Source organism: Enhydra lutris, unplaced genomic scaffold (assembly GCF_002288905.1).
Source record: "Enhydra lutris kenyoni isolate GAN:26980312 unplaced genomic scaffold, ASM228890v2 scaffoldscaffold4, whole genome shotgun sequence".
NCBI lineage: Eukaryota > Metazoa > Chordata > Mammalia > Carnivora > Mustelidae > Enhydra > Enhydra lutris.
The window spans coordinates 8,728,932-8,750,150 of NW_019154088.1; the positions used below are offsets into that span (position 1 = coordinate 8,728,932).

General features: G+C 42.4%; 1 protein-coding gene across 2 annotated transcripts in view; it reads right to left on the reverse strand.

Annotated features, from left to right (window-relative positions):
• Positions 1 to 5,402: 5,402 nt before the first annotated feature.
• LOC111161892 (G protein-coupled receptor 176) overlaps positions 5,403 to 21,219 on the reverse strand; it is a 125,746-nt gene continuing 109,929 nt past the window's right edge. The window contains exons 2-4 of one of the 2 annotated variants that reach the window (XM_022525964.1): positions 13,326 to 13,383; positions 12,727 to 12,918; positions 5,403 to 7,476 (exon numbers count right to left, since the gene is read on the reverse strand). In XM_022525964.1, the coding sequence (XP_022381672.1) occupies positions 6,354 to 7,476; positions 12,727 to 12,918; positions 13,326 to 13,383 (1,373 nt within the window). In that variant the 3' untranslated portion in view covers positions 5,403 to 6,353. Of the gene's footprint in view, positions 7,477 to 12,726; positions 12,980 to 13,325; positions 13,384 to 21,219 lie in introns of both variants that reach the window. The other variant, XM_022525955.1, reaches the window with a different exon arrangement.

Sequence of the window (21,219 nt, forward strand, 5' to 3'; positions counted from 1 at the left end):
TCATCCAAACTCCTTATTTAAAAGAAGTTGATTTATTTTCCCTTCATTTCATCACAACAAACCGGAATTAATACTCTAATTTGGCTCAAAATGTTCTATAATTCATACATGGTTATGTAATTCATACATTGACACATAAAACCGTTTTAAGTTATGCATCCCTGGTTTCTTATCAGGGCTCTGCCAGGAGTTGACCTGGGGCCTGGTCTTTTGACCTCCCTCAACCTGTTTCTTTGTCTAGTAAAAAAAGGGCTGGATAAAGGCTTCTGAGTTTACTTTCAGATCTGAGTCTCTGGGATCACCCAATTTAAGCAGGCTTGGCTCCCTCTGGAAACAACCTGCTTGTGTGTCCCAGCCTGAACTGCAACAGTATCCTTACCAGCATAAAAGACACCTGCTCAACAGGCTGGCCAGAAAGAACTGCCTGTTTAGAAATATCTAGGCAATAGGAACAGCCATCAGTCTAGTGCTCTGCAATCTACAAGCAAAGAATTAAACAAAGCAAAACAATTGGTGTGCCCTATTTTTCTAGCATGATGCAACTGAATGCATTGAAAATTGGTTTAGGTTTCATGAGATCTGGATTTCCATTCCCCTCTACTGTTGACTTCAGAAAGACCAGGCCCCTTCACTTCTACAGGTTTCAATTTACGAGTCCCTCTCTTGATTAATGGGGAGGTAACACCTGAGCACTTTTCCTTTCCTTACTTTGTAGAGAGAAATCAACATGTTCTTGAGATTCCATATGGAAGGTTTCCCTGCACTTGTTAGTAAAATGAGTACTTTTATTTCAAATAAAAGCAGCCTTCCAATCAAGATTGGAGAATGAAAGAAAGATGAATTATCAGGCCCGGTTCACATTCGTTATCTATTAAATGCTCATTAATCTTACAGGTTTTGCTACAGATGATGGTATTTTTGTGAAAACAGCCAGTTGTGCTTTTTGTTACGAATCTAGATTGTTACCTTGGCCCAGATTTGAAGGGACTCTGGATTCAGGCAGTACGCTTGCATTCATATGTGTGTTTGTCCACGTTTCCCTGTTCAGGTACTGAGTCCAATCCTCCAGCAAACTATTTCTGGCCAAGTGAGTTTTTCAGCCTTTCCCTAACCATGTCTAGTGATCCTGCCAGGGGCAGAGGCTAGACCCCTTCCAACTCCTCACCCCCACTCGTTTGAGACACAAAGAGTCAGCGCTGAGGGGGACTTCTGAGTGCCAGAGTCGCAGTTACCTATCTGCAACAGCAGATAGGAAAACAGAAAGCCTTCGTTAGGAAAATATTTCTTCATCCTCTCAACTGGCTATCTACTGAATTATTTACATTTCATCATGGAAAAGGCATTTATAAAAGTGCTGGTCGCCACTCCCCCGTCTTGCTTATGGATTAGGCATATTTTAAAATCATGAGTTCCAGAGGCACCTGGGTGGCTCAGTCGGTTAAGCAACTGCCCTCCGCTCAGGAGATGATCTCAGGGTCCTGGAATCCATCAAGCACCGTGTCCAGCCCCGCACTGGACTCCCTGCTCAGTGGGGAATCTTTCTCCCTCTCCCTTTGCCCTTCCCCCAAGCTTATGCACGTGTTCTCTCTCAAATAAATAAATAAAAAATATATATTTTTTAAATCATGAGCTCCGGTCCAAGGTCTTAAAAACAAATCAATCTTGTAGGCCCTGATTTCTTCAAATATAGTAGGCTAAGGTCCTCCATGTTCTAAGTGTTATGACTATGTGAAGTAAATGGGCATTTTATGGAGAAAGACATGTCCTGAAGTTAAAGAAAAACCTTGCCATCCATCAAATAAAACTGCTGAGGAAGGTGCACACAGTCAGTGAAACGTAATTTTCCCTTTCCTTCAGCATTTCTTGTTAGCAATTGAACATTTACTGCTGTCTGTCTCTTGCAAGAGCTTTCCTTCTCTCTCCTCAAGCCATGTAGAGGGCAGGAACCGTATCTTAAGTACTTTCCACACCACTATAATAGCACTATTAAATGCAATAATATTTACTGTTCCAAATGAATGAATCTTGTAAACATTTCAGATACTTGCAGAAAACAGTGTCAAGTGTCCCTGCGGAAGTGTGGGCGATGGCTTAGAGTGATTTGATGGCAATGACTCTTAAACTAAAGGTAACCTCGGTGCAGAAATAAAAAGGACATGAGGCAGAAGACGATGTCTGGGAATACTCTTAGCCGAATGATCCCAATCTTGGCATGCCATTAAGAATTTCTTAACATCTACTCTGCACCCAATTACTCTACAATGAAACCGGGGAGATCATGGAGCCGAAGGAAATCTGAGGAATAACGCTGAGAAAAACAGCTGTCAGGCATTAAGGGCTCTAATCCAGTCCCGAGTACAGTTTAGTAATACGTGCCAAGTGGGTATTCAAAAATAATCACAATAACGGACGATAATGATCATCAGTACTTCGGAGGGTGCAGCAAAAGAATCGGGCCTTAATCCCTTCCGTACTGTTTTTAGCTCTGTCTCTACTTGCACCATCTCTGAGAGCTAATGATGTGGCCATCTGTGCTTCTAGTTTCCCCAGCTGCAGAATAGAGATCATATCGGTGCCTACTGCAAGTCTGCGGGCTGTGCAGTAATATCCTCTGGTGAAACATCATATAAAAATACAAAGCAGGCATCAAGAAGCCAAATGCCGCCAAGGGAATAAACTTTGAGGCAGAGAGTATTGTAAATTAAAACTAACAAATCTTCTAGATAATATTCTAACGACTGGAAGTAGTTAATGCAATGGTACTTATATTATGCTCACTTCCCATATTGTCTTAAGTAGACGGGAACACACGTTATAAATAAGTAAACCAAGTCCAGAATAGTTGAATTCATTAAACTCAGTATTTTTGTATCAATCTGAAATATTAGGTGGGATCTAAATTTCCAAAGCAAACTAGCATTACTTAAATTTGCTCTTAAAAAGTAGCAATAAGGGGTGCCTGGGTGGCTCAGTTGGTTAAGTGTCTGCCTTTGGCTCAGGTCATGATCCCAGGGTTCCGGGATTGAGCCCCACATCAGACTCCCTGCTCAGCAGGGAGCCTCCTTCTTCTTGCCCCTGTCTCAAATAAAGAAATAAAATCTCTTAAAAAAAAAAAGTAGCAATAATTCTTGGATGCCTGGGTGGCTCAGTCAGTTAAGCAGCTGCCTTTGGCTCAGGTCATGATCCTGGGGTCCTGGGATCAAGTTCCGCATCGGGCTCCCTGCTCAGTGGAGTCTGTTTCTCCCTCTCCCTCTGCCACTGCCTCTTCTATTTGTTCTCTCTAAATAAATAAATAAAATCTCTAAAAAAAAAAAAAAGTAACAATGGCTCTTAAATGTACTTTAGTGAATACACACAAAAAAAGAAAAAAGAAATATTACTTCTAGTTTACTGAGAAAATATGGAATTCAGAACAGCCTACAGCTGCCCAGAGTTGAACCAAAGGAATTATCTGAGTAAACTGACATTATTTGATCCTATCAGCAGAAAGCCATTGGTTGCTCTGACTCCGAAAGCCTAAATCATCTTATTTTCTCAATTTCCTTTAATGATGCTTATGGTTTCTTCTTATTTTCTTTTGTTTAGTCTGATGGTATGCTGCAAAATTCAGGTTTTTAAGCTTATTTGCATTTTTATCCATACATTAGATTGTTTTAAAATATAACAAAAAGGCTAAAAACAAACACCTAACACTGTCCCAGAGACAATGACCTGTAATAATTTCAGCCAGTCACGCATCTCCATATTTCGAAATATGTGTATTCTGCTCTGTTTTGCACCATTCAGTCTGGACATCACATGCATCCTGTCAGGGTAGATGAGGACATCGCTCTCCTGCATGATCATCCTCTCGACTTCTCCTCCACCTCCCCGATATCATTGTGACTGATCAAATCTATATTCAGCATTTATATTAATACTCCCACTCGAGAGGGAAAGAAGGAAACAAACAAACAAACAGAGCTCATTGAACATTTTTGAGTTCAGAAACGGATTTTCAGTTTTTTATTAAAATGGAATTCTTCGAAGACTATAGAAATACACCTGGCAATGACCTGTTAGAAGTCAACCATCCGCTTCAAACATACATAAGAAATAACTCCCAAATTCTGCCTCACCAGAATGTATTAAGATGTACATATATGTTATCAGAACATCGAGGTGGCTATGTTTGACAGGTGCTTCTAAAGTAGACACAATTTTCTGACAGATTATGCTTCCCCTGGAGGAATGTTGTAACAATTGTGAGGGTTTTGAAAGTTGAGCTTGAAGGGTCACAGTTAACTATGAGGGCACAGAGCTCCAGATGGCATGCACAAAGGGCCTGGGGGCAGGGGGCGCCAAGAGAGGGTGTGGCAGTCCCCCAGTTTGTGCTAAGAGCACACAACACTGCAAGGAGACACAACACAAAGAGGAAGGCTTACCCTCTCCCAGGGAAAGGAAGTTGGGTTCATATTCTGGAATCACAAGACACCACACCCAGGAAGAGAACAGGAAAAGGAAACTCCCTACACATAGTCTGAGCTTCCTCCAAGGGACAACGGGAAGTGATCCATGAGGGCCACTGCCGTTGGGATGCGGAAGGAAGTTTGCCGGTGAGAATGCCCACTTTTTGCCCACATTCACTAAGGCTTGCTCAAGGCACTGGATTGCCCCCCGCCCACAACATACTATTAACAAAAACAAAATGTCCTAGAGAGAAGAGTGGAGCTGGCACTTGATTTGCTGTCATTAAAAGTGCAATGTCATCAATGGTTTGAGTTTAGACTGGTGAATTCCACCCCAAAGTGGACTTGAATTGCTTGTGAGAGCCACTCGCCAACCCCCCTGCACGCCCCGCCAGGAGGCTAATCTGTTGAGGACTGTCCTCCTCCTCTATCCACACTGACTCCTGCTAAAACTTTACCAGAAAAGAGGAAGTGAAGGTGCCTTCCTGGGCTAGGGGCCACCTTGGCATTTTAAAATGATTAAATTTTTCTGTTTTCTTCCTCCATTGTGTCCAAAATGGAAAGAGAACCATAACGTAACTGAAAATGAAGCTGGCCACACCTGGGTTCTGGAGTCATCATCAGAAGGAAGCCAGCTTTGACTTCTGTCACTCTTCTGGGCAGCATCACCTTTCTTAATCAAGTATTTTTAGCATGATGTTTCCAGAAGACTCAGTGCACACTAACTCTGCATTTTTTTTTTTTTAATTTTACTCATTCATTTGGCAGAGAGAGAGAGAGAGAGCACAAGTAGGCAGAGAAGCGGGCAGAGGGGGAGGGGGACCCCTCTGGACCTCAGGACCCTGAGACTATGACCCGAGCCAAAGGCAGAAGCTTAACCCACTAAGCCACCCAGATGCCCTGTAACTCTGCATTTTTAAATTGCCTTTTAATTCCAAGAGTTTGCACAAGATAGTTTTTATTTCTTTTTTTCAATATACTTTACTGCTACTGATGTTGACTTAGCTCCTTTCACATGAAATCAACATTGGAAGAGAAGAGACTACACAGTATGGACATTTTTGTCTTTCTTCTCTACCTCTTAGTTTCTCTCTCACTGGTTGAAAAATTAATGCAATTTAAGGGGGAAAGACATAGTAAAGCACTTGTAGTGTTTTCCAATCAACACTGCAGACAGAACTTTCTGAGGTTTTCACTGGTGCCAGGAGAATGTCAGGATGGTCAAGACACAGTATCTCCTCCCTGACCCCCAAGCACATCTATTGCCTTGTCTGTCAAATGGGAGTGGAAGCTCCTTTCCTCATCTACATCCCAGTGAAAGAGATGAAGGGCTTCAGAAGAAACTGAGTCATCTGATCAGGCCTTCCGGAGAAAAGGTGTCAAATGCCAAGTCCCTATCTCCCCTGAAGATGCAGATCACTATGAAACATTTTTAAATATTTATCCTATTTGAGGATAAATATTATCCTATTGAGGATAAATAGGTCTTTTCTTTATGGCCACACCACTCCATAATCTTCTTGGGCTTCCCCTAGGGTGTCCTGCTCCCGCCAAACTCACAGATGTTTTTCTCTCCCTGTACTCTCTGCGGGGCCCAGGAACCAAGGAGTCCTCAGAAAATGCACAGGGAGTACCCATTCCAAGACCCGTTGCACACTGCCCAGCTTTTATGTCCACAGAGAGGAACACACACTTCACCTAGGACACAGACCACAGAGATGCATATATATATATATACTCCCTCAATAAAGAGGACAGTTGATCTTCTATAGATTTCCCTCTCATTCAAAAAGCAGGGGGCACACACAGGAGGAGGCAACCGGTACTCGGTTGCAATGAGATGCCCAAATCCTGCCGGAGCCAGAGCAAAGGGGAGGTGGGAGTGTGGGGGCTCGACAATCCTGACTAGGAATCCACCTTCGGAAAAATGCTCACTTTGTTGTTTCTGCTCATCTTCCGCTCCACCCTGCCTACCCTGGGCATCTTTGTCTGAATAAGCTCCTCTGGGGTGTTCCCCAAGGGGGGAAGCAGCCGCTTCTTGCTGTTTCGGGTCTCTGAGAGCCACTGAGGTGGCAACTCAAAGGGCCCAAAACCAAACTGCAGGGAGTACTTGTCAGGCAGTGTCTCGGGCTCCCCAGGCGCCGCTGACCCTCCCTGGGATCTCGAGTCCGTGGCGCCCAGAAGAGGTACAGCAGGCAACTGCTGTAGTCCCTGCTCTCCCTTCAGGCAGGGCCCGAGCACCTCCTTGGCTGGGAGGTCGACGGAGCCGGTGTACTTGGCCTCACTCTCTTCCTCATCCTCTGTGGGCTTAAATATCTGCTGCTGCCCGATGTGGAACATCTCCAGGAGCTGGCTGCCCGAGCGCAGGCTGGGCTCCAGGCTGGCGTCGGCCACCCCGCCCCCTGTGCCGACCACATTCCGGCGACTGTAACGGTGGTGCAGTTGGACCAACGTCCCCACCAAGCACTTGCGTACAGACTTGTTCACAGTCAGGAAGAGCACGGGGTTGGCCAACAGAGAGACCTTGGGCAGCCAAATGGCCGTGAGCAGCAAGAAGACGGATGTGTTGGGGACATTGAGCACGGTCTGGTAGACGACCAGGGTGGCGTAGGGCACGCTACACAAGATGAACACTGTCACCATGGACAGCAGGGTGGCGTGCAGCTCCGCCTCCCGCTGGGAGGCGTAGGGGATCGAGATGGTGTTCTGTGGGGTCCGGAGGGCTGCAATGATGACCTTCTTCTTCTGGCTGGCACTCAGGGCCCGGCGGATGAGGATCAGGAAGAGGAAGACCACAGCCACAGGCACAATGACCGTAGTGATGTTGTAGATGAGAACATACACCAGGTGGCCCAGCGAGTTGCTCCAGACTTCCGTGCAGGTGGACATGGCATAGATGTCGGCCACGTTGGTCACTGCAAACACGGGCACGCTGGCCACCACTGCATGTGCCCAGATGTACATCACCAGCTCACGGGACTTGGCATCAGAGATTTTTCTCTCCAGTGGATAAAGGACGGAGTAGTACCTGCAAAACACACAAGCAAACTCCATTGCACAGGAGAAGATACTGCTTAAGTGAGGGGCCTCTATCTGACTGAAAGTAGGAGGAAGAGGTGGAAAATGGGTCAAGTTCTTTTATTCTGGGTCGGATGAAGGGAATCACTGGGGGAACTGGGAAGCCAGACCTTAAATTTTGAGGGCCTTGCTGTATAAAATAAGCAATACGAGGCCAAAAAAAAAAAAAAAAAGACCTTTTTCAAATGAGCAGAGAAAAGCCCCCTTGAGAGTCGTATGGGACTCTCAAGACTATCAGGAAAATAGGTAAATACTTGCATTTCATAGCTAACTTTATAAATATTACCACCAGCATTAGATCCCAAGGGGGGCCCTCAATACAAAGGATGCCATGTGCTGTAAAGACATCGATTTTTCAACTCAGGGATAAAGCATAACTTGTAAAAAAAATTTTTACAGAGGCTAGAGGAGCTTATGGGCAATTTTCAAAGCCACTAATGGGAAGAAATTTACCTATGCACGTATCTAAAGCAGACTCATGGCACAGTGCACACATGGAAATCATTAGCATTTATAGCAGCTCTGGGCAAAAGAACCCTGAGAACCCTGTGTGAGGGACGGGACTCTGACAAGGTCCTTGCACAAAATCAATTCAACTGACAAAAATTATGCCTCCTCAATAGCCATGGTTCCCATGATGATCACTTAGTAACCCTCACAATTAATAAGTCTACAATGCCTGCATGATTAGATTTTTGCTAAAATCAGATCAGATCTTGCTTCCTTCAGGCTTTCACTTGATTATTCTGTAATCAAAATTCCAAAAGCACCTTGTTTCAGTATCGCCCATGATTTAGGGAAACTGAGTAATTCTTCAGACCCCAGGAGCCACATCTGTCATGAGAGGGCTGTCACTAGCCATCAGACCTCCGGTGGGCGTACATTTCCATGGTCAGCGAAAGCTGGAGTTGACTTTACAACTCTATTAACATACGTTGCTCCTGGGGCCAGGGAAGCAAGCATGCCTTCCTGTCATGAGATCTGTGCCAGGTACCACACCAGGCACTGGGTCACAAAGATGAAAAGACACACAGGAATGTCTCTGAAGTCCGTGGGGGAAAAGGCATGCAAGCAAGCAGTTAAACCAAGGAGATGATGGCTCTTCTAGAGGTATGCATAAAGGAGGGACGGGGAAAAGGAGCACCTGGAGAAATGTCAACAGAAGGTGGCACTGTGGTGGAGTCTGGCAGGGGACAAGCTGGGGGAGAATGTTCCAGGCTGAGGGAGATACGAGGTGAGCACAACATGACCATGGATAATCAGGAATGGATGGAGCGTGGTGAAATGTGTCCTAGATCTCTTTCTGGGAGGGGAAAAAAAGAGAAAGAAGTGCATAGGTTATGCAGGCTCTCATTTTTTTTTTCTCCGAATACAGACAGACTTTTCTAGTAATAGCTCCTTAATTCAATGTCAAGGTGCTATACCCAAACATGAATACATTCCCGTTGGTCAACTGACAGGTGATAAAACCCTGTTTCCACTCTGTAGTGGAAAAGCACATGGGCTCAGTAGAAATCATCTTAACGTTTACATCTCTAGAAGATGATGCCAGAAGTGGCCTCCCAGTGAACTCACAGACTTGGAGCCAGGAAACAAGTATCCAAGCAACAAGTGAGAGAAAGGATTATCTTCCCTTCACCTTCATGCACACCACCCTACACCTGCCAGTAATTGGTTTCCCTGCATAATAAAATAGGATTTTTTTTTTACCAGCCTTCTTTTTCTACTAAAAGCACATATTTACTTTTTTTAAATGATAGCAAAAATAGAATCGATTTCCTGCTGTAAAGAAAATAAGGATTTTTTTTATCATTTACATGTTTTCTTGTCTAAAGGCCCAGAAACCACCGAAGGGGATTAGAGCATTGCTTCAAGATATGGTAGCAAACGGTTCAGAATAACGTGTCCCCACTCTTGTTCCATCCTGTTGTAAAAATCTTTCAGTATTCATAGCAGTGTTATTCACAAAAGCCAGAAAGTGGAAACAACCCAAATGTCAACAAGTAAATGAGTGAACAAAATACGGTATAGCCATATGATGGAATATTATCCAGTAATAAAAAAGGAATGGAGCAAATTTTAAAGAGTAGATCCTAGGAGTTCTCATCATTAAGGAAAAAAAAAAATGTTATTTTCTTCTTCCTTTTTTCCCCCCTGTATCTGTATGACATGATGAATGCTAACTAAACTTACTCTGCCAGTCCTTCCACAACATATGTAAGTCCAATCATCTTGGCATACACCTTAAACTTATACATTGCTATATGTCCATTATATCTCAACAGAACTGGGGAAAAAAGGAAGGAAGTACTGATGGTTGGGCACAGATGAACATGAGGCTGAGTGAAAGAAGGCCGACGCAAAACAACATGTTATGATTCCACAATATGCAATGTCCCCCACCACCCAGCGAAGCAAACATACAGAAATAGAGAGTAGATTAGTGGTTGCCTCGATGTGCAGCTGTGGAGGGTAATGACTGTAAATGAGCAGGAGGTATCTTCTTCACCTGAAAGTACACTTTCCAGATATTCAAAGACCTCCTGCCAAGCACAAAAAGAGACACATGCAGCAAAATGGCATCGCGTGGAGCACATTCAGCTTGTTGAAGGGACTGAGTGACCCCCGTAATCTTTTTTGAACGAAAATCAGTCGACAACATTTAAAAACAATAAAATTCGGGGCGCCGGGAGGCTCAGTAGGTAGAGTGTGTGACTCTTGTTCTCAGGGTCGTGAGTTCAAGCCCCACATTAGGTATAGAAATCACTTAGACATTAAAATCTTTGAAAAAAATAAAAAATAAGTAAAAATGGTAAAACTCCAGATTTCTGATGTCTCTTCTAAGAAAGTCCTGCTGGTGGAGTCTAGATACCCACAAAGTAACCATTAGCTGCATCTGCTGAGTTATTGACCCTTATGATCAGGAATGCAGACATAAAACCCCAATCTGGCCAGTGACACTTGGCTTTGTCCCCTATTTCACCTGGCCCTGGAGATGGTGAATTTCCAGTGAGAAACTCCCAAAGAACTAGAGTGGCTCTCAGGCATATCTGACGGTTCAATGATTGCCGACAATATATCTATGGAAAAATGTGCCCACCGAGAGGGAAGCCTAGAGAAAGACAGACAAATATTGATGTGGCCTATCCAAGAACAGGCCATAAATAATTCCTTTAACTTTTTTTAAAGATTTTATTTACTTGAGAGAGAGAGAGAGAGCATGAGAGAGGAGAGGTCAGGAGGAGAAGCAGACTCCCTGCTAAGCAGGGAGCCCGAATTGGGACTCGATCCCAGGACTCCAAGATCATGACCCAAGCTAAGGCAGTCGCTTAACCAACTGAGCCACCCAGGCGACCTCATTTAATATTTCTTACTGCGGAGGAACATTAGGCTCAGAAAGGTTAGTCACTTTGCCCAAAGCAACCCAGCACAAAAGCAGTGTGTAGGCAGGGTTTAAAGTTACTTGGGGCTCCAGACTCCCCTCTCTTAAGTTAGGAGTCAGTGTCTCTTCCGAGTACACTGGGGACTTTGTGGGACTCTGTGTCCCTCCATGCAGATGACCCTGGGCAGCAAATCGAATCAGAGTTCCAGGACTGCAGCTGAAGTGACTCCATAGATTGGTTCTGCAATCCATGCCCTCATAGGTCATTAAGGTATAGTTGTGAATGGATAAAGAGTTTAAAAATTTCAAATTCGTGGAGTATCTGGGTGGCTCAGTCAGTTAAGTGTCTGCCTTCAGCCTGGGTCATGATCCCAGGGTCCTGGGATCAAGTCCCAAATTGGGGTGGGGGGCATCCCTGCTCAGTGGTGAGCCTGCTTCTTCCTCTCCCTCTGCCTGTTGCTCCCCCTGCTTGTGCATGCTCTCTCTCTTCAAATAAATAAATATTAAAAAAAAATAAAAAGTAAAAATTCCAAATTCATCTAAAATCCAGTAAAATGGGGGCGCCTGGGTGGCTCAGTGGGTTAAAGCCTCTGCCTTCGGCTCAGGTCATGATCCCAGCGTCCTAGGATCGAGCCCCGCATCGGGCTCTCTGCTCTGCGGAGAGCCTGCTTCCTCCTCTCCCTGCCTGCTTGTGATCTCTCTCTCTGTCAAATAAATAAACAAAATCTTTAAAAAAAAAATAAATAAAATAAAATAAAATCCAGTAAAATGTATCAATGGGGATAAAGTCAGAAGAGCCCGCACTTTCCCCTCAGCAACATTTCTCTCTGCAAATCTTGAAATCAAAAGTATTCACAGATACAGAAGACTCCTCAGCTCTTGTTTGCTTATTTAGTTCTATTCTCTAAAGTGTATTATTATCTCAGACTGTATTCGTGAAGTGCTCACAACAAAAGGAGAAGGCAGGAAGCTGGTGATGACTGAGATCTTTACACTTGACCCTGATCAATTTGATCCAATTATGTACCAGGGCAGTAGCTAAGACATGATTCATTTCCAAGTGAACATCTTTTTAAAGAGGACGGGAAGAGAAAACAACCACCACCACAATATAAAGGCTTGGAAATCAGTCCTCCAAAGGAATTCTAGAATTATCTTGCCGGGTCCAACTGGGCTGTCAAATCATTTGTTAAATAACCACTGAATTGTCCCCTTGTTCTTCCAGAAATGTTTTCATCCTACATCAAAAAGCACTAATTGCAGAGTTATCAATCAGATGAGCCATCTACTACAAATTGCAAGCCAAATACCAATGATTCCAACCAAACTGAAGCTACACCAAGATCCAGCCTGCTCCAGCAACCTCATGATGAACCCCACCCACCCCCATGCCACATCTTTTCTCAAGGTCCTATTTTCCCTAGCTGCTGTGCAATGAACATGTCTTTTGTGAGGCATCTGTTTTCGATATTCTTTTTTTTTTTTTTTTAAAGATTTTATTTATTTATTTATTTAACAGAGACAGACACAGTGAGAGAGGGAACACAAGCAGGGGGAGTGGGAGAGAGAGAAGCAGGCTTCCTGCCAAGCAGGGAGCCTGTTGCAGGGCTCCACCCCAGGACCCTGGGATCATGACCTGAGCCAAAGGCAGACGCTCAACAACTGAGCCACCCAGGTGCCCTATTCATTCTTTCCACTGACCACTAGGGGACTACAAAGCAGTATGTGGAACATGGACTAGTCACCTTTTGCTTTGTGATGCTAATTTTTTAATGCACTTAAAAAAAAAAAGTTGAACCCCCAGCTATCCTGTCTTACCTGTCCAAGGCAATGGCAGGGAAGCTGAGGATAGTCACAGAGCAGAAGACTTTGTGCAAAAATTTGACGACCTTGCAGAAAAGCATGGTGTAGATCCACCAGCAGCAGTGAGGACTGGTGCTGAGGATGATGTCAAAGGGAACGCAGACCAGGCTGGCACAAATCCCAGAGCAGGCCAGGTTTTTAATGAACCTGTTGGTGACAGATTTGAACACGGTTGTGCGGCAAGTTGACCATAACACCATGAAGTTTCCTGGCCAGATATGCAAATAAATAAATAAATAAAATAAAATAAAAAAGTTTTTAAAATTAGAAATAAAAAAAAATTAAATGAAAAGAAAGGAAGAAGAGAAAAAAAGGAAAGAAAGGAACAGGTTAAAAAAAGATCAGAAAACCACATTTGAGAGTTGATTTCAAAGGATTTCAAGTAAATACATATTCTATTGTCAATTTATGTGAAAGTATCAAATCACTTAGGTACACATCAAAAAGGCTGGAAGGATTTTTGGTGGTGACTTTTGTTATTTAATTTTAGACATAACAGTGTTAGATGATGACTCAGTCTCATCTGGGTATACAAAGAATTTGCTAGATGTTACTTAATCTCAGGCAGTCTATTCTTACCAAATTTGCAAACGACCTCCATGTTGCCAAACTCTGCAAGAGACATATGACCCAAGACACGCATGTAATTAAAAATTTCTAGCAGCCCTATTTTGCAAAAATAAGCAAGAGAAATTTTAAGAATATACTTTATATCACAAACATTATTGTTTCAACATGTAATCATTACTTTTGAAAGTCCTGATGAGGGACACCTAGGTGGCTCAGTCAGTTGAGCATCTGCCTTCGGCTCAGGTCATGATCTCAGGGCCCTGGGATGGAGTCCTGGGTTTGGCATCTTGCTCAGCAGAGAGCCTGCTTCTCCCTCTGCCTGCGCCCAATGGTGCTTCTGCTCTCTCTCTCTCTCCTTCTGACAAATACATAAATAAAATCTTTTTTTTTTTTAAGTACTGATAAGATACTTTTCATTCTTGTTTTTGCACTATCTTTGAAATTTGGTTTGTATTTTTTGTTGTTATTTATTTATTTACTTGACAGACAGAAATCACTAGTAGGCAGAGAGGCAGGCAGAGAGAGAGAGAGAGAGAGGGGAGGAAGCAGGCTCCCCGCTGAGCAGAGAGCCCCACGTGGGGCTCGATCCCAGGACCCTGGGATCATGACCTGAGCCGAAGGCAGAGTCTTTAACCCACTGAGCCACCCAGGTGCCCCTGGTTTGTATTTTTTAATTGAAATATAACTGCCATATAACATCAAATTTCTTTCAGGTATCCATGGTGTACATCTTGTTTTACACCTCTTAAAAAAGATTAGAGAGAGAAATACATATACCTTTGGTAGTACATATAGCATGTGAGAATATTCTAAGTCAGTAGCTCCCAAACCTCACTGGGCATCAGAATTACTCTACCAGACATACTGATCCACAGTTAATAGGTATGGAACTGGGAATCCGCACGTGGTAACAAGTACCCTGGATCCAGTTGGGCCCCAAAAGAAAGTTTCAGAAATGCCAGTCCTAAACAGAGATAGCTCCTGCCCAACAATGTCACAGGGTCCCAGTCTTCAGGTAGGCAGGGCAGCCTAACTTACCAGTAAAGCTTGTACCTGGCGAGAGAGCCAGGTCCACTGGGTCTATTAGAAATTCCCCCAAGGGAATTTTTTCTACCTCCTGTGCACGTGCTCAGAGAATGTGCTCTAACACTGAGCCCACAGCTCAGCCTCACTTAGAAGAAGAATGAGAGTGCCAGGAGAGGACCAGCAGGGCTCCGGGCTGCAGCCAGTCACTGTAAGGACCTGCCTCAGTGCCTCCGATGTTGACATAACTTCCTGTCATGAGTCTCTCTTCCGATATAATATTCTATAGCTAACTCTTACCTGCCAGACAACGGGGAAAAAATAGCTACTGTGTTTAGGTAAGTAGGCCAGCTCCGTCCAGGAAATTCTCTCCCAAACTTTCCCTACATCGGTATGTTGCTTCAGTGAGAAGAAACGAGCAGTGTAAATATATACACATTTATTCAGTGTAAGAGGGCCTTATACGAATACCACCACCTCAGGTCTCCTCCAGCTTGCCTGTCACCAAGGTGAGAAGCTGAGCAGTAACAATGTACTTGAAGCTCTGCTGATTTGGGGAATTTTTCCCCTGGCTTCTTCCCACTGAAGCACAGACTGGAATCTGGCTGAAGCATCTTAAACTCTGGTAACCTCCCAACCATGAAATAGCCCAGTTAAAGAAACCTGCCCCGGGGGCCTGGGTGGCTCAGTGGCTTAAGCACCCAACACAAGTAGGCAGTGAGGAAGGCAGAGAGAGACAGGCAAACAGACTCCCTGCTGAGCAGAGAGCCTGATGTGGGGCTCGATCCCAGAACCCTGAGATCATGACCTGAGCAGAAGGCAGAGGCTTAACCCACTGAGCCACCTTTAATCATACATTTTATTTGTATGTTCACACTTGTGAATGAAGAAAGTTGTTTTCAATGACTTATTATTAAAAAACCCGAGACTGCTATAATCACATTTTATCTCCACTTATTTATAAAGCTGTAGGTGGCATCTGGAGCCTAATCCCTTTGGCTATTAAGAAACTGAAACTGAGGACGCCTGGGTGGCTCAGTGGGTTGAGCCTCTACCTTCAGCTTGGGTTGTGATCTCAGGGTCCTGGGATCGAGTCCCGAGTCGGGCTCTCTGCTCATCAGGGAGTCTGCTTCCCCCTCTCTCTCTGCCTGCCTCTCTGCCTACTTGTGATCTTTCTCTGTCAAATGAATAAATAAAATCTTAAAAGAAAAAAGAAACTGAAGCTGAAGAAGCCTGTGCTCTTCCCATTTTCTAAACTACCTCTCTCACTTAAAAACTGACTTATCTGGTTCTAAGAAACTGAATTAGACCACAATATCAGGAGAGGAGCATCCACACTCAATCTCTAATTGACCACACGTAAGAAAAAAGTTATGTGGATATATACTCTCTCTCTCACACACGTACTCACACTTGTCAGCACATAAGCATACGCATACACATTCATGCACACAAATAAATACACAAGGTAAAATAATTACATATTTGATCATTTCATCTTACTAGCACTTAATTTTTTTAACACTTTATTTATTTGACAGAGAGAGCAAGAGAGCACAAACAAGCAGGGGGAACAGTCGAAGGAGAGGGAGAAGCAGGCTCCCTGCCAAGCAAGGAACCTGATGCAGGAATTGATCAGAGGACCCTGAGATCATGACCTGAGCCAAAGGCAAATGCTTAACCATCTGAGCCACCTAGGCATCCCTTATTAGCTCTTTAGATTCTTCTTAGCTTTATAAGGCATCCTAAGGATAACTCAGTATATGTTTTAAGTAATACACTATTTGACCTCAGGATACTTTTTTATTTTAGAGATCATGTTCTAAATCACCTAATCCCCCTTGGAAATAATTCAAGTTCTGTATCCATTATCTTTCCCTATATATACTCATTATACATTCTAATACTGGATTCCATGGCAATATTCAGTGGCCAAGCTGTGGGCACAGCAACACAGTACACACACAGCACACACAACCAAGAGGGGACCAAGAGTTAGAGGGTGATGGCATTGGGACAAACCTTCCTTCCCTGGGACTACTGCTACTCTACCATTCCTCCCAATTTAAAATACAAATAAAGATTTCTCTTTACACATGTACCTGCTACTTACAAATAACTGATGGTTGAAGACATAGACATGTCAATTAACTACTACTCACAGATAGTGCTTGAAAGACCTTAAGGAAATAATTAGGCAACTAAATTTTGCCCCTAATAAATTCTGACTGTGGGTGTCCTTTTTAAGCAGTTTGCAGGCTTTGCATATTTGGGAATAACAATCCTGTGTTAAAGGGACTAATAACCAAAATGAAATATTCCAAAAGTACCTTGGGAAAAGAGTATGCTTTTGGGAACCCTCCTGGGCAAACAGATAAATTACTCTTTAACAACAATCCACTTCCCCAGAGACTTACAGCAGCAAAAAAATTCTTCTTTTCCAGAAAGCTAACATACCACCCAGAACATTCTAAAAATTGAATCTTGAAAAAAGCAAATAAACACTGGAGGCAACGTTAAATTTTAAGAAAAATCCTAAGACAACAGACTCTCAAGACAGAGGCCAAAGTGAATGAGCAAGGGTTAGACAGACTACAAAGGAATGTTTACTCTCAGCAAACACCATGTAATATAAGAGCAAAATTTTAAGCAAATTAGGTCATACCATTCCATAATAGAAGAAAGAGAATGAACAACTACTTTGTGCATATTGGAATTTTAAATTTCTTCTTTGCTTCAGTTTGCAAACACCCCCTCTCCCGAAAATAAACAAAAACGGAGTCTCTTAAGTTAAAAGAATTATGTAAAAAGAATGTTAGTAAACGCTTTTAATTAACATGCCAGATAATAATATGAATGGTTTTTAGCCTTTTTACTTAAACTGGGCTTCCTATAGACAGCAAAGAGTTGGCTCTTCTTTAACTGATCTGACGATCTCTTTTGTGTTTAGATCATTTACATTTAATGTAAATATTGATATGGGTGAAGTAAAATCTGCCATCTTGTCAGCTGTTTCCTATTGTCCCACACATTTTTTGTTCCTTTTTTCCTCTTTATCATCCTGATTTTGAATTGAATATTTTTTAGAATTCCATTCTATTTTTACTGTTGTCTTATTATTTACACATCTTTTTAAAATGTTTGTAGTGGTTTCTCTGTTTACTGTTTACATCTTTAATTACAGTGTACTTTCAAATTCTGTTATACTGCTTTACATGTAGTGTAAGAATCTTCTAACACTGTATTCCTAATTCCTTCCTCCCACCCTTTGTACTCCTGTTGTCATACATTACTTTTATATACACTATAAAACCAAAATACATTGCTGAAATTTTTATTTTCAGCAATATATTTTAATTTAAGAGTAATTTAAAATAAAAGAAAAAAGCTTTTTATATTTATCTTCCCTTTAATCGCTTTGGGAGATCTTCATCTCTTTGTGTATATCCAAGTTTCTGCCTGGTATCATGTTCCTCATACCTGAAAAACTTCTCTCAACATTTCTTGTAACGCAGGTCTGCAAGTAACTCATTTCTCGAAGTTTGTCGAAAATGTCTCCTTTCTCCTTCACTTTTTTTTTTTTTAAAGATTTTATTTATTTATTTGACAGATCACAAGTAGGTAGAGAGGCAGGCAGAGAGAGAGAGAGAGGAGGAAGCAGGCTCCCCGCTGAGCAGAGAGCCCCACATGGGGCTCAATCCCAGGACCCTGGGATCATGACCTGAGCCGAAGGCAGAGGCTTTAACCCACTGAGCCCCCAGGCGCCCCCTTTCTCCTTCACTTTTGAAAGAAATTTTTGCTGGGGATAATTTTCTGAGTTGAGGGAGGTTTTTCACCAGTACCTGACAGAAGTTGCTTTATTGTCTTCTGGATTTTATAGTTTCTGATAATACATCTGCCTTAACTCTTACCTTTGTTCTTCTGCATGTATTCTATTTTCTCTAACTTCCTTCAAATTTTCTCTTTCTCTTTGGTTTTTAGCAGTTTGAATATGATGTACTAGGTGTGTGTGTGTGTGTGTGTGTGTGCGTGTGTGTGTATACACACACACCTGGTTAGGGCACTCTGATCTTCTTGGATCTATGGTTTGAGATCTTTTATTACTTTTGGAAAATTCCTGGCTAGTCAATTATCTCTTCAAGTATTTCTTCGGTCCCATTCTCTCTCACTTCTACTTCTGGGATTCTAATTACATGTAGTTTGTGTGGTAAACAGAATAATGCCCAACCAACCAAAGATGTCTATATCCTAATCCCTGCCGACTATGAATATATTAGGTTACATGACAAAGAGGAATTAAGGTTCCTCTTCAGTCGACCTTAAAACAGGGAGATTATCCTGGATTATCATGGTTTTAAAAAATTCTATATCTGATGATTTCAATACCTGGATCATACCTGAGTTAAGATCTTTGATTCTTTGTCTCTTGAAGTGGGTTATTTTTCTTGCTTTTTATGTCTCGTGATTTTAGGTTGAAAGCTACGTATCACCTTTAGGATAGTAGATACTGGTAAATAGTATCTACAGGACATTTGGACAGACATGCATATTCTCACACTCATACACAATGATACCAAAACACTATTTAGGAGAGATTCCAGATACCAGGCCATGGGTCCGCAACTTCATTTAGTAGTCCTGTAAATACACACAGCATTTACATACCTGAAAACCAGTAAACAACATTTTTAGACAAATTTTATTATTATGATTATTATTATTGTTATTTTAGAAGAAGAGAGAGAGAAGAGGGGCAGAAAGAATCTTAAGAAGGCTCCATACCCAGCATGGAGCCCAAAGCGGGGCTCAATCTCACCACCCTGAGATCACGACCTGAGCCAAAATCAAGAGGCAGCTGCTTAACTTACTGAACCACCAGGTGCCCCAAGACATAACATGTTTGATCATCTTTTAAAGTGAGAGAATAGGAAAAGAAGATAAGGAAAGAAAGGAAGACCGGGTACTGAGAAACATGAATATTTTGTGTGGCGTAGACACCTTCCATTACTAAACCATGCCACAAACCTATAGTTCTTAAATCTTCATAATCATTGGAATCACCTGGGAAGCTTTTAATATACAGATTCCCAGGTCTCAGCCCAACCGAGTAAGAACAGTGGAAAACCTGGGCACCTTAATTTTATGTGCTCAGTAGGAAGTTCAGGTAACAGCCAGGGAGCACTCCTACAGCCACTCACTGTCAGTCTTCACCATACCGAGCATCTCAATGTACTCATTGTTTGTTTGTTTGTTTTTCCAAATATAAAGAGAGCCCTTCCCCAGTACTGAAAGCAAAAACATGCCAAGTCACACTGAGCTCTAATTATAATCTCTATGGAGCCCTAAGGAACTCCTTCTCTGGTCAGTGATCAGTGCTAGTCTGCTGCTCATCTTCTCAACATGGCCTCTTCCTACCAGAGGAGACATATAAGAAAAGATGACGTCTCTGACCAATTTTTATTATCTATGCTCATCAACTCGTGGCATCGTTCCCAGCTGCTCACCACCATTGGCAAAACAGAAAGGATAGACAGATTTTAATTAATTGCAATCCATTTATTTCCAGTTTTTAAAAATGAGCTCATTCATGTCATAGCCATAAAGTACACTGGGAGTATATATTTTGTTTTATGAAGAGGAGGAAAAAAAACGGAAAAACAGTGTCTTACTGAAAGCTAAGCTGCACAGGGAAGAAGGCAGGATGAAACAAAAGAGAATGAAACCCAAGATTCTTGCTCTCCGGATTACAGTTCTGATTATTGCATAATATAATTTATACCTTGGCCATTAGGACTGCTCTAATTACTTGGGAGGTCTAGAACTTCAGGGCACCATTTTTGTTTGGGGTTGTTTTTCTGTGTTTCCCAAGTGAAACACTTTATTGTTTCTTGTAATTATTAAGGCAATCCATAATTTTGAAAATTCACAAAATGAATGAAGAGAGAAAGAATAAAGAATAAACAAGACAGTAAAAATAAATAATAAAGGAAATAAGTAAAAATTACCCACCTAATGGTAACTCTCTGTAAGCTTAAACTACTTAACCTTCCAAACTTTTTTTTTTTAATTTCAGCGTAACAGCCAAACTTTTTTTAAAGATTTTTTTATTTATTTGAGAGATCGAGAGCAAACACACGATGGGGGCGGGAGGGGGAAAGGGAGAGGGAGAAGCAGACTCCCCTGCTGAGCAGGGAGCCTGATCCGGGCCTTGATACCAGGACCCCGGGATCATGACCTGAGCCAAAGGCTGATGCTTAACCACCTGAGCCACCCAGGCACCCTATCAAAATTTTGTTATATATACAGACTTTTGTTTATGCCAGTGGGACCAACCTATGCACACTGTTTTTCGTTTTTTTAAGATTTTACTTATTTATTTGAGAGAGAGCATGCCAGAAAGAGCATGAGCGGTTGGGGGTGGGGGGAACGAGAGGGAGACAAGCAGATTCTCTGCTGAGCACTGACCCATGCAGGGCACAGGGCTGGATCCCAGGACCTGGAGATCATAACCTGAGCCGAAGGCAGACACTTAACGCACTAAGCCACCTGGGCGCCTCTGCTCACTGGTTTTTAACTAGATCTTGTCACCGTATCAACCATCTTTCTAGGACAATAAATAAAAATAAATCTATTATCATTTTACCAGCTACATAAACTCAACAGTGCTTTCACAATTATATCCAAATTTATTTCATTCTTTGCATACTGGTGAGCTTTTTAAAAGCTGTTTCCAATATATCTATCTCTAAAATATAATGCTGAGAGCAACACCCTTATACGTATAAATCTTTGGCAACTAAACGGATTATTTACTGAGGACAAATTCCTAGAAGCAGAATTTCTCAGTCAAAATAC